At 33.5% G+C, this 16208-nt stretch overlaps 3 protein-coding genes across 5 annotated transcripts; 2 read left to right on the top strand and 1 right to left on the bottom strand.

Annotated features, from left to right (window-relative positions):
* The first annotated feature begins 1310 nt into the window (after positions 1-1310).
* On the top strand, positions 1311-4538 carry LOC105109044 (probable inactive receptor kinase At4g23740). 3 transcript variants are annotated; one of them, XM_011003631.1, is made up of 3 exons: positions 1311-1691; positions 2216-3479; positions 3569-4538. In XM_011003631.1, exons 2-3 carry the CDS (start codon positions 2246-2248, stop codon positions 4237-4239), a joined length of 1905 nt encoding a protein of 634 aa, XP_011001933.1. In that variant the 5' UTR covers positions 1311-1691; positions 2216-2245; the 3' UTR covers positions 4240-4538. The 3 variants fall into 3 exon arrangements, with proteins under 3 accessions (XP_011001933.1, XP_011001931.1, XP_011001932.1); XM_011003629.1 differs by having other exon boundaries at positions 2174-3479; XM_011003630.1 differs by having other exon boundaries at positions 1311-1970; positions 2174-3479.
* A 519-nt stretch (positions 4539-5057) lies between these two features.
* LOC105109046 (myosin heavy chain IB-like) lies at positions 5058-7974 on the bottom strand. Its single transcript, XM_011003632.1, has 4 exons — positions 7574-7974; positions 5992-6310; positions 5588-5646; positions 5058-5422 (listed from the first exon to the last, which is right to left on the bottom strand). The coding sequence occupies exons 1-4, from the start codon at positions 7842-7844 to the stop codon at positions 5391-5393; spliced, it is 681 nt and encodes a 226-aa protein (XP_011001934.1). The 5' UTR covers positions 7845-7974; the 3' UTR covers positions 5058-5390.
* Positions 7975-11015: 3041 nt separating this feature from the next.
* LOC105109047 (ubiquitin-conjugating enzyme E2 10) lies at positions 11016-14371 on the top strand. The gene is made up of 5 exons (XM_011003633.1): positions 11016-11148; positions 11248-11334; positions 11814-11941; positions 13314-13418; positions 13968-14371. The coding sequence occupies exons 2-5, from the start codon at positions 11265-11267 to the stop codon at positions 14109-14111; spliced, it is 447 nt and encodes a 148-aa protein (XP_011001935.1). The 5' UTR covers positions 11016-11148; positions 11248-11264; the 3' UTR covers positions 14112-14371.
* Positions 14372-16208: the final 1837 nt, after the last annotated feature.

Here is a 16208-nt window from a genome sequence, read left to right as displayed (position 1 = left end):
TTCTTTAAAACACTATGAACTACCATAGTGTTTTCCCATATGATTTTTTATGATTTTTTTTCTAAAATTATCTTTGTTGATTTTTTTTTTTAATGTTAAGCTAGTTAGAATTTAACTTTATAATAAAGATTAATCATGTGGGGAAAGTATTGTAACTTTCCTCACAAAATAATGTGGATTGCTAGAGTGTCTCTCAACATGGTTTTTTTCTTATGATTTTTTCAAAAAATTTTTTGTTATTTTTTTTAATATTGAGCTAATTGAGAATTATAATTACAAATAAGGTTAAATCATGTGGGGATGCACTGTAGCTTTTATCACAAAACATTGTGCATTACTACAATATTTCCAACATGGTTTTTTTTTTGTTATTTTTTTATAAAATTATCTCTATCGATTTTATTTTTTTAATTTTGAGCTTAATGAGAAATTAGATTTGTAATTTTTTTCTTTAAAACACCATGAATTGTTGTAGTATTTTTCCATATGATTCTTTTTAATGTTTTTTTCAAAATTATCTTTGTTGATTTTGTTTAATATTGAGTTGGTTAAAAATTATAATTACAATAAAGCTAAATCATATAGGAAAAACGTTGTAGTTTTTCTCACAAAATATTGTGGATTACTACAATATTTCTCTAAATGATTTTTTTATGATTTTTTTATAAAATTATTTTTGTCGATTTTATTGGAGAAAATACTATAATTTTCCTCACAAAACATTGTTAATTTCTACATCATTTTTTCTTATAGGTTTTTTTCCTTCCAAAATTATCTCTGTTGGTTGTTTTTTTAATATTAAGTTAGTAGAGAATTTAATTTTGTAATTTTTTTTGTTTTTTATTAAAATAAAACTAAATTATATGGTGAAAACACTGTATCTTTCTTCACAAAATATTATAAATTGCTACAAATAATTTTGTTCAATCTCTAAATTTTTTATTACTAATATAAATTTTTTTCTATCATGAAATATTAGCTTATCATATCTTTAATTTTTATTATTTATTTAATATTAATTTAAAATTATAATATTATTAAATACATTTATTTTATAAACACACTGCATTGTACAATAATACCATCTCATAAAAAAAAAAAAGTTCATTCTATGTATTCACGTGGATCTATCACACACATTTTAAAAAACTCTATTTACAAAAAGCCATACTAAGAATACCACAACAAGAAACGAGGGGAGAGAGAGAGAGAGAGTATACCAGTATAGTAATGGTAGTGGTTGGGTACGGTTAGGTTAGGGTTATGAGTTATTATTAGCATATAATGCATCTTCCAATACGTTGTCTCTCTTTGTCCCCACATGCACCCTCCTGTTCGTGCGCATGGACTTTGCTTTCTCCATGATTATCTAATTAGTTTCTTGCATGTGATGCTGCTATCTCAAGCAAAAACAGCTCATATTCATCAATCTTCTCCATCATTAATAATCATCATCATTTATCATTGTCGTCTAGTACTTTTCCAACCTTTTCTTTCCTTCCCTTTGTCTGATTTCTCGAGAATGTACGTACCTGGTTCTGTCTTCTTCTTCTTTTGCTTCTTAACATTGAATATTCATGGGGATTGTTAAGACTGTTTCACGGGAAAGATAGGGGGACTAGTAGTTAAGCTGGTTGCTTGCGGATGTGGTGGATCTTTAGCTAAGTTTTGAAGTGTCCTTCATCCAATCAGTAAGTTTTGTTTCTTTAGAATTGAACCCTTTTGTATATCTTGCTTTCTTTCTGTTTTTAGCTCTTTGCTGCTGCCTGCTTGGTTTATGAGAAAAAGAAAATGAAGGAAAGCAAAAGAAAATGACAAGGAAAGTTGTGCTAGGCTCAAAATGTAATATTGCTCAAGTATAGAATTCAGAATTTTGAAATCCTGTTCTATGTACTCACACTTTCTCAGTAACCAAAGATGTTTGGTAAAAGAGAGCTGCAAAAGTCAATAAAGAACCAACACAGTGTCTGGTAGGTTTCCTAATCATGCTCTAGCAACTAATTTTGACTAAATGTGTCCTAATAGTAAAAGTCAGAGTTGTTAGTCATCCTTTTCTAGATAACTTGTAAGAAATTCATCCACTTCTTAATGAAAACAAGCATATCCTAGAGAGAGCATATCTGTTTCTGTTTCTGTTTCTAATTCTGATCCATCTTTAACTACATTCATGTAGATGTGCCAAGATTTGTGAAGAAACTTAGCTGTTCATCTGCAGATTTGTTCAACTGTTTGTTACTGAGAGAAAATGAACATGAAAAGAAGTCTGCAGTTCATTTTCTCAGCATTCCTCATCTTTGGAGAAGTTTTCTTGTCAATCACTGCTGACCCAGTTGATGATAAACAAGCTTTATTGGATTTCCTTCACAATATTCGTCACTCTCACCCTGTCAATTGGCATGAGAATACTTCTGTGTGCAATAGCTGGACAGGTGTGTCCTGTAGCAATGATAACTCTAGAGTTACAGCCCTCAGGTTGCCTGGAGTCGGTTTTCGTGGCCCAATTCCACCCAACACTCTTGGTCGTTTGTCAGCAATTCAGATCCTAAGCCTCGGATCTAATGGTATATCAGGTTCTTTCCCTTATGATGAATTCTCCAAGCTCGGAAACTTAACTATCCTTTTTCTTCAATCCAACAACTTCTCTGGCCCATTGCCTTCAGATTTCTCAATTTGGAATAATCTCACTATTCTTAATCTTTCCAATAATGGCTTCAATGGGAGAATTCCACCTTCAATATCAAATTTGACTCACCTCACAGCTTTGAGCCTTGCTAACAACTCCCTTTCAGGCAATATTCCTGATATAAATGTTCCTAGTTTACAACATCTAGATTTAACCAACAATAATTTTACAGGAAGTTTGCCTAAGTCTCTTGAAAGATTTCCAAGTTCTGCATTTTCTGGTAACAATCTTTCATCAGAAAATGCCCTTCCTCCTGCTCTTCCAGTTCATCCACCAAGTTCCCAACCATCAAAAAAATCCTCAAAATTAAGTGAACCTGCAATATTGGCGATAGCTATTGGTGGCTGTGTACTGGGGTTTGTGGTTCTTGCTTTTATGATTGTTGTTTGCCACTCTAAGAAACAAAGGGAAGGTGGGTTAGCAACAAAGAACAAAGAGGTGTCTTTGAAGAAAACAGCTTCAAAGAGCCAAGAGCAGAACAACAGGCTATTCTTTTTCGAGCATTTTAGTCTTGCATTTTACTTGGAGGACTTGTTGAGAGCATCTGCAGAGGTTCTTGGTAGGGGAACGTTTGGGATAGCTTATAAGGCCGCACTCGAGGAGGCAACCACAGTGGTGGTGAAGAGGTTGAAGGAAGTGGCTGTGCCAAAAAAGGAGTTTGAGCAGCAAATGATTGCTGTTGGGAGTATTAGGCATGTAAATGTGTCTCCATTAAGGGCGTATTACTATTCCAAGGATGAGAAACTAATGGTCTATGACTTCTATGAAGAGGGCAGTGTGTCTGCAATGCTACATGGTATGTCAAAAACCTTTTCAGTGATACATTCTGTTATGCAGCTTTCAGAGATGTTGCTGACCATAGAAAATGAATCTTATACTTTGCAGTTAAGAGAGGGGAGGGCCATAATCCTGTGGACTGGGAAACAAGGCTGAAAATTGCAATTGGTGCAGCAAGGGGCATTGCTCATATCCACACACAGAATGCTGGCAAACTTGTCCATGGAAACATAAAATCATCAAACATTTTCCTCAATTCCCAAGGATATGGCTGCGTATCAGATATCGGTTTGGCATCATTGATGAGCCCAATGCCCCCACCAGTAATGAGGGCTGCAGGCTATCGTGCCCCAGAAGTAACAGACACCAGGAAAGCAACCCATGCATCTGATGTCTATAGTTATGGGGTTTTGCTGCTTGAGCTTCTCACTGGAAAATCCCCCATGCATACCACGGGTGGTGATGAGGTTGTTCACTTGGTGAGGTGGGTGAATTCTGTGGTAAGAGAAGAGTGGACTGCTGAAGTATTTGATTTAGAGCTCTTAAGGTATCCTAATATTGAGGAGGAAATGGTGGAGATGCTACAGATAGGACTATCTTGTGTAGTGAGGATGCCAGAGCAGAGACCCAAAATGCCTGATGTGGTGAAAATGGTTGAGGAAATTCGGCAAGTAAGTACCGAAAACCCACCATCCTCTGACAGTAAACTAGAAATTTCAGTTGCAACCCCATCACCACAAGCAGCTGAAGTAGGTTCTACCTCTTCTGTTCAACAGTGAGATTGTTTCTTCCTGCTATTAGTTGTTGTAATACAATTTGTCTTCAAATTTTTGAATTGGGCAGTTGGTTTGGGTTAATTGAGTTTATTTGCTGTATATCTTTATATTTCTGTGAGAAATTTTGTCATGAAGTTAGTTTAACTACCCACTTCAAGCCTCCAACTGTAGGCGAAGACAAGTTGGGTTCTCTTCTGTTGTATTATTTAGTCAGGACTTCGATGTTTTGCCTACGAGTCTGTAATTTTTGCAGCATAATGCAACTCGATCTCTCTCTGTATTTTGAGGGTGTGTTTGAGAAATGGATGGGTCCAGGATCAATGACTTGCGGCTCTGGTGCCTAACGTGCCAAAACCTACCTAATCAATGGCATCGAGCCATATTAACTGTCCCTTTAAATACATTTGGATGGACCTAGCTAGGTGCTTTCAAGAATCATGACCAGGTGCATTTACTCTCTTAATCTTCGGTCCTAGGCAGATTAATATAAGAAGAATACAAGACAAGTTTCCTTTAAAGAAACTAGTTATTGATGATTGACTGGTTGATCCATTCGAGGGGGATTCAGTAATCGAGTCCATGACATGGCTCTTAGGGCATGTTCATGCACTCAGCTGAGCAATCACCGCCTTAACGTGGCCGGCTGCAACAGCCTGCCTTCTCGGCATAAGCGTTTCTGAAGATGCGTTAGAACTGACTCTATCCATGCACAACCAAGATCCGCCTGATGGCATTCAATTTTCAAGGGAAACTGGGATTGAAGTAGCTGACAAGTTCAAAAGATCATCTCAAACTTCTGTTCTAAAATTGGGAACTCATAATACAAGATGAACGGGGATTAAATGTTATATGACACCGACACTTGGTGAACAGAATTCAGTGTTTGGAGTACCAATGTATATCGCAAATTATATTGCTTTTGAACATCCAAAATAATCTCATTTCATACAAACGAAACAACTTTCACAAGGAAAAAATTATCGTTCATTTACTATAGAGATTACACAGAAAAAATCAACATAAAAAAAAATAGCAACCCTGATGCTGTGAGGATCCTCTCAACGCAATGGGCCAGTAACCTTCCCACTTTACAATGAACAGAGCGAATCTCCTGCATGGTCTATAAACATATAAAAACATTCGTGGACTGCTACTCACTTCCTTGTGATTCTGGTTTTTACACCACCTGAAACATGCATATAAAGAGATGTGAACAGAAGGCTTCATGAGCACAGGCAACTGATTTAACCAGATTACACTGTTATAGTGGTATAACTATATGGCAGGTGTAATAGATGGAGCAGTCATCTTATAAAATCACAAACAGTTTTGAGATTATGGAAACTCGGACCTTCGACTTCCTCAAACTCAATAACTTTTACCAATTCAGCATCCGCGTTGTACTCAAAGCTGCAAAGGTAAAAACAAATTTCAAAAGTGACTCAGTTTGCAAGGAATGGGAAAAGAACTGATTGGTAGCCTTCCTAATACTGGTCTTTAAGCAATACCATCTTTGCAGTTATTTTATGACTTGCGTACACAATAAGATCAAAGCACTATCATCCACAGTATTATTAGTTGTTCTCTTCCTCTAAACTAAGTCAGGATACCTTGCTTCAGAAATCAATAGCGTATGCATAAAATAACTATCCTTCAATAAAGTACCTATTTAGGATCATCCAAGAAAGCAAAGGAAAAGAAAAACATTGAATACCAATGCAAGAACAGTGAAAGATATCAGTTCAATCATTTTACCTATTGGAAAAGGCCACCTCAAGTTCATAGTCAGAAGCGCTCTTGGTAGCTTCAACTAACACAGTAACTATTTCAGTCTTTCGAGTACTGGCCATAAGAAGATCATACTCTGTTGGAATAATAATTGCAAAGAAATTATCACTCAATTCACTCAAACATATCTTTTCTACAGCTGCCAGAGCTATCCGTCGTTTAAGAGCATTAATCTCGGGGTCAATAATGTAAATGGCAAAGTCAGTTATTAACAATATGCGTTGTTTCATCTTCCCTGAACCTGTGAATTTCAAAACTTTATCGGCAAAGAGGACCTGCTTATCACCTGCAAAAATAAAAAAGAAGCAAGTTTAAAGATATATTAAGCAAGGAAGAGTATTTAAACTTATATCAAATTAACAAGCTAACTCTTCCCTGAACTCTAAGATGATCTAAGTAAGCCACCATTCACGTCTCAGATCATGAATGAAATTCTCCCATATTTAGTCTAAGTGGGCCAGGAGGTGCTACATGGAGGGAGGGTTAAAGGACATTTCTCCATGTCAAATCATGAGCATGTTCCTTTTATTCAATCAATGTGTTGTCAAATCATGAGCATGTTCCTTTTATTCCGGAATCAATGTGAACTACTTTGTGTTGGTTTCAGGGGGTTGAAGGACTTAAGTTCATCAGAAATGCTAACACCATGCCTGTTTCAGGTCAGTAGACTGATCAGAAGCAGCCGCCTTAGCTGCCTATTCCTCCCCGCCCTATTCAAACATAAATGAATTGTATTTTGGTACTGTCTCTAACCAATGGTATATTCTAACATAAAGCAAAACACAAATGCACACCACAACTACGACTATTTTTCTAATTTTTTCTATTATAAAAATACACAATGAAGTATAAAGATTTCCATGAAAAAATGTTTATAAAAAAATCTCTTGGAAAAGGAGAGTTTCAATAAACCCCAAAACTTGCATGTTTTCAAGTTATATGCTGCAGGGAATAATTTTAACAATGAAAAAGTTAAGACCGTTCTTCAATCTAAGAATTTCCAACATTCGGATAACATTCTTTCAAAGTTAACAAGACAATCCTGTTTCAACACAATTTGTCACTATTTTGACACTTACAGCCTACTTGCCAGCTTCTTCTTCTTCTTCTTCTTCTTTCTAAAACAAAACCACGGCCTGGTGTAGAAATTCAGCAATAATTTCAATTGAATTATTTCTCAAGCACCAATTCCTAGTGTAGAAACCAAACAATAATATTCAACATGGTTAATTTCAAAACTATACATATTTTGCGTTCTCTAGCCATACAGAATCAGCAAGAGAAGCAGAAAAACCAAAGCAAATTCAAATTAAAAAAATAAATTAAGAAGCAGAAAAACCAAAGCAAATTCAAATAAAAAAATAAATTAAAAAATTAAAAAATACATAAATTAATCACAAACCCACATGCCATTTACAAAGCAAGACCTCTAAAACCACATTAAACAAACTAATAACAAAAGATAATCAATACCCAGAAATCAATTATCAATAAAAAACAAAAAAAAATGCCCGGAAAAATTAAGAGAATTTGAAAAAGGCTGACTCACCTTGCTTCTGCAAAATCTTCATCAAATAAGAATGAGAAGCAACATCAAGATAATCCCCTTTAATATCTCTATGACGAGATGCTTTTCTTCGAACTTTAACACCCATGAACGGTTCTTGATCGTCACTCACACTGTTCTCTGTTGTTATTAATCGCGGTACTCCGTTGTTATTACTATCGTCTCCTTCTTCTCGATCGACACGTTCTTCTACGTTGTCGTATTTGGGGAGCTGTAAATCGGGGACTTGGACTCGCCGGTTGTATCGGTTCATGTTGTGATCGGTAAGTTTTTGGGGATGGTGAGTGACGGTGGCGGCTAAGTTGGTCCGGGTTGATTGGTGGGCGGCATGTGCTTTTGGCCTTAATTTCACGCTAGCCAATGTCACGTACTGGTTGGGTTGGGAATTTTATTAGGTCTTCTTAATAATAATAAATAAGAGAGAATAAATAAATAAAAGGCCTTTTACATTTTAACTATTTTTTTTTTAAAATAAAATAGTTTAGAGTCGCGGATGCAGCAATAAAAACGATTTCATAGAGGATATAAATAATGGTTATGATTATAATGCATTAACAATTCTTAATATTACATCATTGTTTAAAATAAAATTTTTAAATATATATAATAATACCATTTCTATTTATAGGTATTGAACTTTTTTCGAATTCTCTTAAAAAAATTAAAAATCAAAATATAATCTTAATCAAGTTTTCAATTAAAATGTATAAAATATTAACTCTATGAGCTCAATTAACCAGTTAAGTTTTAAATAGTCTAAACTTGATTAGAATATTTTTTTTATTTTTTTAAATAATATTATTTTAATGAAAACAAATAATCCAAGTTAACTATATAATTTTTGAGTTGACCCATTTATCTAAATTTTTTTGAAAATTAATTCTTAACCATGTAAAAATATAAAAATAAAAATAAAATATAAAATATTTAAAATTTAATTTAAATTTACTTTATAGTAAGCATCATTGTTACATAAGACGATAATCTTTAAAATTTGACTAGTTTTATTTAAATCAACTTATAGCTTGATAAATTATTTATTCCACATTGAAGAGGTCATTTTATTTTTTTATTTTTAAAATTATTTAAAAAATAATTTTACAAAAATCATTGAATATTACATCATTGTTTAAAATAAAATTTATATATATATATAATAATAGCATTTCTATTTATAGTTATTAAACTTTTTCCCCTCACTTAAAAAAAATAAAAATCAAAATATAATCTCGATCAAATTTTCAATTAAAATGTATGAAATATTAACTCTATGAAATTGAAGTTTTAAATAGTCTAAACTTGATTAGAATACTATTATTTTTATTTTTTTTAAATAATAATATTTTAATAAAAATAAATAACTTAGAATTAATTAGTGAAGTTTTAAATAGTCTAAGGTCATGTTTGTTTCTTGGAAAACAGTTTCCGGGAAACTACTTTCCAAACTTTCCTGTGTTTGTTTGTCATTAAGAAAGCTGGTCAACGGAAAACACTTTCCGGTCAACAAAAAACACTTTCCAATCAACGGAAAATACTTTTCTTATTAACAATTCTTAATATTACATCATTGTTTAAAATAAAATTTTTAAATATATATAATAATACCATTTCTATTTATAGGTATTGAACTTTTTTCGAATTCTCTTAAAAAAATTAAAAATCAAAATATAATCTTAATCAAGTTTTCAATTAAAATGTATAAAATATTAACTCTATGAGCTCAATTAACCAGTTAAGTTTTAAATAGTCTAAACTTGATTAGAATATTTTTTTTATTTTTTTAAATAATATTATTTTAATGAAAACAAATAATCCAAGTTAACTATATAATTTTTGAGTTGACCCATTTATCTAAATTTTTTTGAAAATTAATTCTTAACCATGTAAAAATATAAAAATAAAAATAAAATATAAAATATTTAAAATTTAATTTAAATTTACTTTATAGTAAGCATCATTGTTACATAAGACGATAATCTTTAAAATTTGACTAGTTTTATTTAAATCAACTTATAGCTTGATAAATTATTTATTCCACATTGAAGAGGTCATTTTATTTTTTTATTTTTAAAATTATTTAAAAAATAATTTTACAAAAATCATTGAGAAATAAAATTAAATATGTTATTTTATAATATTTCACATAAAAACAAATATTCTAATAAAAAAGGTGTTTTATTTATGGATCACATATTAATTGAAAATCTATCTATCTATTTATTTTTATTCATGAGGAAATTGAGCAATTCAATTTTCATTTGTTAAAAAAAAAAAGCACTTTCCAAACATAAAATGATAACAAACTCATTACCCTTCGTTGTTTTTTAAGGAAATAAATGCCAGATGATGTCATATGACTGTCAACCAGTCATCAACTCATTAACGAGTTGATGAGTTGATAACCTGAGTCGAGCCAGCCGCGAAAGAGCTGGTCCAGCTAGGCGTCTAGTGCGTGCTCCGTTGAAGCCGCCCTCGCCAAAGACCAAAGCTAACGACACGGCACGGGCAAGAATATTCAACTTCATCCAGAGAATACGATTTGGTCCTTTAAGTATCATATAGTTTTCAAATAAGTTCTCAAACTGTAGATTCGTGCCATTTTATAGTTTATTTTATCAAATAATCATAGTTATTAGTTATTATCATAGTCTTCTAAATATTTTCAGTATAAGAAAACTTTGATGAAAGACTAGCTCATCCAAAGTTTTTTATTGTTTCTTTCTTAAAACTTTGGATTGCTGTAAAACCAAATGTAATTAAAAACTAATCATCAATTTAATTAGCGATGAATTGGGGTTAATTAGTAAGAAATATTTCTTTGATGACTGATATAAAACATTCTTAGAATTTAGAGCACCGACGTAGACAGCCATCCAAAAAAGAAGAAAAAGCAAAGATTATATTATATATTACTTTCGGCGAAAAAAAGGCTTGTAAGGTAACGGACAAAAAACGCGAAGCGTAGAATGAGTGTTTGCTTCTATTTTTCTTTTAAATGTTTCTTTAAAATACTTTTAATTTTAAAAAATATTAATTTTATAGTTTTTTTAGTATCAATGTGTATATAAAAATATTGTTTTATTTTAATATATTTTCAAACTAAAATTTATTTTAAAAACTATCTTTCTATTATAATTCCAAACAAATCAGTAAAGTCTTGCTTGTTATTAGAGTTGCCATATTTTTTTTAAAATTAAAATTTATATTTAAAATTATTTTTAAATCATTTTAATAATGTAATATTAAAAATAAATTTTAAAAAATAAAAATATTAAAAAAAAACTAATACCGCCCCTCACCCATTTACAAAATGGAAAAGAAACAGAACCATCCAATCACAAATGTCGACACCTTATTGTTAATTAATTTTTTTTAAAAAAAGACGGTCCACCAATTTATAATAATAACATAAAGTCCTCACCTTGCAGATTCCCTAATTTCACTCTTACTTTGCTCTTTTTTCTTCTCCCCACCCTCCATTCCCCTCTCTCTATCTCATCAAACAAATCTCGTAAAAAATTGAAGCCGTTAATTTCCAGAAGGAGAGGAGAGATCCGGTACGTCTCTCTCGAATTGTGTTCTGGTATGAGAGGATTGATCTGGAGAGAGAAAGGGAGTTGTCGATGTCGATGTTGATGCTTTTTTTTTTTTGGCAGGTAAAGTAGAAGATAAGATGGCATCGAAACGGATCTTGAAGGAATTGAAAGATTTACAGAAGGATCCTCCTACTTCATGCAGTGCCGGTATTATGACTTTTTTTGTTTTTAATTTTTTTTTCCGTTTTGTTTGACTTCATTTCTTAATAGTTTTTTTAGTGTTTCGGTTGATCTGTGCCGGTATAATCTTTTTCGTTGTTTTGGTTGGAATTGATAATGATTTCGTTGATAATCTAAGGATGCATGCAGTTGAATAATACTGGCGATGATTAACTCTGATCGATAATTTTCTTTGTAAAAATGAAAATTCGATATTTTTAAGGGAAAGCGTAAAACAATATTGAATTTTTTTGTTAATTTTAAAAAATTATAGTTCAAAAACTTGTATAGTCTGACCACAGTGTGTATTATTTTAGGTTATTTTTTTTTAAGAAATTATTGTTATCCTGGCTATTCTTAATAATGGTAGGGGGTATGTATGCTGAATTAAAAGTTATTTTTTTCATGATTATTTTATTTAATGTTGTTTACTTGATGTGCTTGCTTTAATTATGGGAATGTTGCAGGTCCCGTTGCTGAAGACATGTTCCATTGGCAAGCAACAATTATGGGTCCTCCCGATAGTCCTTATGCTGGCGGTGTTTTCCTAGTTACTATTCATTTTCCTCCAGATTATCCATTTAAGCCTCCCAAGGTAAGTTTTTACTCTATACAAGCTTAACTTTTATTGTTCTGAATTATTTGAAAGTTTTGTCGAGTGCTAATAATATTCAGGTTTGGGTGAAGCAAGAAGTATCAAACAGATGTTTTAAAAATTCTATCTATATGTATTTCTCTTGAATGCTCTGTAATTGTATATCATTACCTATATTGTCTGTGTAAGTATTGCGATGCGAGTTGCAAGCTGATTTTGCAGATTTTCCCAGGTCATATGACTTTTGCTAACACAGAGCATGTACATACACTAGTTAACCTAAAGGAGGAATCTTTATGTATATGCCCTGATGAGGGAATAAGTTCTTTACTTGACAACAGAATAAAGTGGGTGCATATTTAATATACATGAAACTTCTGGCGCTTGTAAACTTGCATTTTCCATACCCTTTTCTTAATTCTTATTGTCAATGAATCATGCTTGTAGTTCCACTGTCACCAAGGCCTCCTTCTGGCAGAGGCCTTAGGTTTGAGCCTCTCATTTGTAACAAAGAAAAAGGCGCCATGATGTCATGGAGCATCTTCATGTTTCCTCCCATTCTTTTTTCCCCTCACCTCTTGCCCAATTCACAACAAGAATGAAGGGAGATTAGTATGGATGTTGAATTTATTCTCATCAGAAGTTGATTTATCTCAACATGAAGGTGTCTCATCTGTGAATATGTGCAATAGGTCGAGCTTTTATTAGTCTTATGCTGTTTCCAAATCAGCAGAATTGGAAGAAATATAGGGGGCTGTATGAAGTATAAAGTATAAGCATGCAAACCTGATTTCACAATATAAGCATGAGGCTGTTTGATAGGATTCAATGCTATGCCAGGTCCTGATACAATATGAGCTAAGATGTGAAGATATGTTAAATGATGCAGCTCTTGCATCTAAGGCTTGTGTATCAAACATCAACTTTTGGTAAGGATTTTAGAATAAGAATATGCTTTATTTCTTAATTGCACAAGAAGAAATTACAGCATTAATGAGGGTATGTTGCTAAAGCTCAAATCAGCTAAAGATGAAATAAATGGTATTGCATGAAAGGCTGAATATATAAACTGCCCTGATTGAATGGTTCTGCTTCTGCTTGCCCTCTTGTCATGCACAATATAAGAATTTACTAGTCAATTTGTTTGTTTGGTGAATTAACCACGGTAATCTATGACATTTCATTCATTGGTATTTGCCGAGAAGTTTTAGCTGCTTTCTTTTTGTGAATGCCTCATTGTATTCTTGGTGTATTGCTTCTGCATCTCATCATGTACTATTTATGGCACTCCTGCACATTTGGTCGAGAATTCAATCTCAAAAGCAGTTCTCTTTTTGTGCATGTGATTTCATTATGTGTATGTATCTTGCAGGTAGCATTCCGAACAAAGGTATTCCACCCAAATATAAATAGCAATGGAAGCATTTGCCTGGACATTTTGAAGGAGCAATGGAGTCCGGCTCTAACCATATCCAAGGTTCTTATTGTATAATCATTAAATCATTTATCTTGGAGTTGAGAAAAAAAATGCTGTTGATTACTTTAATGGATTTGTGACAGTCCGACATCTTGTCTGTGTTGGGAAGGGACTAAGTGGTTCATTTTCTTATAACCATTCTTGATGTGTTGATGAACCGAATTGTTCATTGCAACATATAGAGCTAATTTAGATCTTAGCAGCCCTCCTTTTCTTTCCCCTGATTTCTGAGAGCTTTCTGCAGAAAAGATATTTAGGACTCTAAAACTGTGCCGCCCTTGCCCTGGTCTATCATCTGCGGGGTTCGTCATTTTAAAGGGCCCTGGCGCCCTTTTTCCTTTCCAACAGGAAAGGTGGGCTGCCGCTATTCTTACTGATATTGGGCTTCGTTATCAGTTGATAAAATATTGTTTATTCATCAGCCACCTGCAGCTCTCTTTTCTCCCTTTTAAATGGGCTATTTTTAATTCGATGTCGTAGTGCAGGCTGACTTTTGAATTGCTAGTTATCATTGGTGATCAAGTAAACGAGCTCTGTTTCCATTTGTAGGTATTGCTCTCCATCTGCTCTTTGTTGACGGACCCTAACCCCGACGATCCATTGGTGCCCGAGATTGCTCACATGTACAAGACCGACAGGAACAAGTATGAGACGACTGCACGAAGCTGGACCCAGAAGTATGCAATGGGCTAAGGGCTAAATGACCTGTGGTGTGTGAAATGGAGGGCCCTTTTTCTTCATTTCTTTCTCCTAAAGTTCTATTTATCGATGTTTGTTGGTCAATCTAAATGGGTGAAACTGGCCCATGCAGGTATGTTTCCATTGTTGTATGGATTAATTTGACCCTCGATGAAATGTCTCTAATTCAGTATGTCACCATGTAACTTCTAAATCTTATTGGGTTCTCCTATTTGTATGAGCAATTCCTTTCTTCACGTGTATTTTCTAGAAAAGCAAGTGTTTTCTGTTCAATTTAGTTTTTTGTTAAATTATTATGACTCATGGTCAAGTCATTTACTCACCTGGAAATTACCTTTGATTTTTAATCAAATGTTGTTGAGTCAAATTTTTTTTAATCAAAAGTTAAATTTAATTTAATACATTAATCTTGACCACACTAAATCAGAAAAATGTGTCGAGTCGATTTTTGATAAATATACTTCTTAACTCACTCTCTGCACAAGTTTTGATAAATGATATTCTAATTGCGATTCTGATTTCAAATTATTTGCAACAAGAAGTTAGTGAGGGTCTTAATCGTTCGTTTCAGAACAGAAGTCAATTAATAGTTTTGTAGGCACAAGCATCCTATTCCCCAAGAAAACAAAAATAACAATGGTTCAACAACAAATTGACTAGTATCAATGGTTTATGGGAAAGGGGTGTTGGTTTGTTTTTCAAAGTGTTTTTTTTTTGTTTAAATATTAAAATGAAGTTTTTTTAAAAAATATATTTTTGATGTTAGTATATTAAAATGATTTGATAAAAAAATAAATTTAAAATAAAGAGAATAATTTCATTTTTTGAAAAAGGACTCTGGTTTCAGACCTGATACACGACCACAAATGTCGATGTAACGCCTTGGTCTCCTAAAAAGAAAACGTCCTAAGAATATTACTTTAGCAACCCTCCATTAAATAAATACCAGAATGGGTGCGATTTACAAATCGTGAAGCAAAAATGGTAAAAATGCCATCTCGTTAGTGATTGAAGGAGAAAGAGCGGAGCATAGAGATAATGGCTAGAGATGAAGAACAACTCCACCCTAATCCTTCCTTTCCTCATGTCCACTGCTCTCTTTCCCCGCACCAATCTAGTGAGTTGAACAGTGCTTGCCGGTTCATCCACGTTCATATTCTTTACCGGAGCGAATAACTAGCACTTTGACCTTTTCATCCGTGACATTCTGGCTCCTTGAATGATTCTCTATTTTAACTTTGTGAACTGTGCTCTCGCTACATATAGCAAGCACTATAGCACTCTGTTGATGGGGAGGTGAAGCATTGGAAAACGAAGAGCGAAAAAAGGAAAAGAGTGGAGGAGGCTAAACAAGAACACAAGCAATCAATCAAAGAAAGGAAGGCACCTATCCAAAACCCAAAACCCAATTTGCATTAAGAAAGTGATCTTTTTTCTCTTCTCTAAGTATGGATTACTGTTGTTGATTTTTATTGTAAGCGTGGGTTACTTTAAGAAGTTAATCAACAATTTGATAAAATGACCAAGAGAGAATTGGTTTGGCGGAATACAATGATATCTAGGTTCGTGGGATGTGGTTTTCATGAGGCAATCGAGTTGGTCTAGAAAGATGGAAAGTGAGGGTTTTGAACTAAATTCACCTATACTTTTGTTGCACTGATCTTGGAAAGTGAGGGGTTATTCACATCTTTTTATTTATTATTATTTCTTTGATAAAAACCGGGGAAAATCCTGCATCAACCAGGTCATGGATAGACCTAGCAGGCCGGCCGGGTCCAGGTTTTGCAGCGAGCTGCATAGCATTGATGAGCCCAGCCCATCATCAGATGCCTGGAGTGTTCTAAAAGCAGTCATTTTATATGTATTTGGGCTGGCTCTCAACCGGACCTCCGTCATCATCGTGGTCTGGTCCTGGGGCTGTGTTCTGTGACTGACTCAGCTAAAGCTTCCTTCTTTTCTTGCCATGGATGCTTAGGTTCAAATCTAATGCAGGGATATGAAAGAAAATCATTGACATTGCATATGTTTGACAATGGACCAGCCATTTCGGCAGTCCACAAGAAGATCCCAGAACTAAATCAGACAGGCCAG

This window comes from Populus euphratica, unplaced genomic scaffold (assembly GCF_000495115.2).
Source record: "Populus euphratica unplaced genomic scaffold, PopEup_1.0 scaffold439.1, whole genome shotgun sequence".
Classification (NCBI taxonomy): Eukaryota; Viridiplantae; Streptophyta; class Magnoliopsida; order Malpighiales; family Salicaceae; genus Populus; species Populus euphratica.
This window is presented reverse-complemented; position numbering and strand designations above follow the sequence as displayed.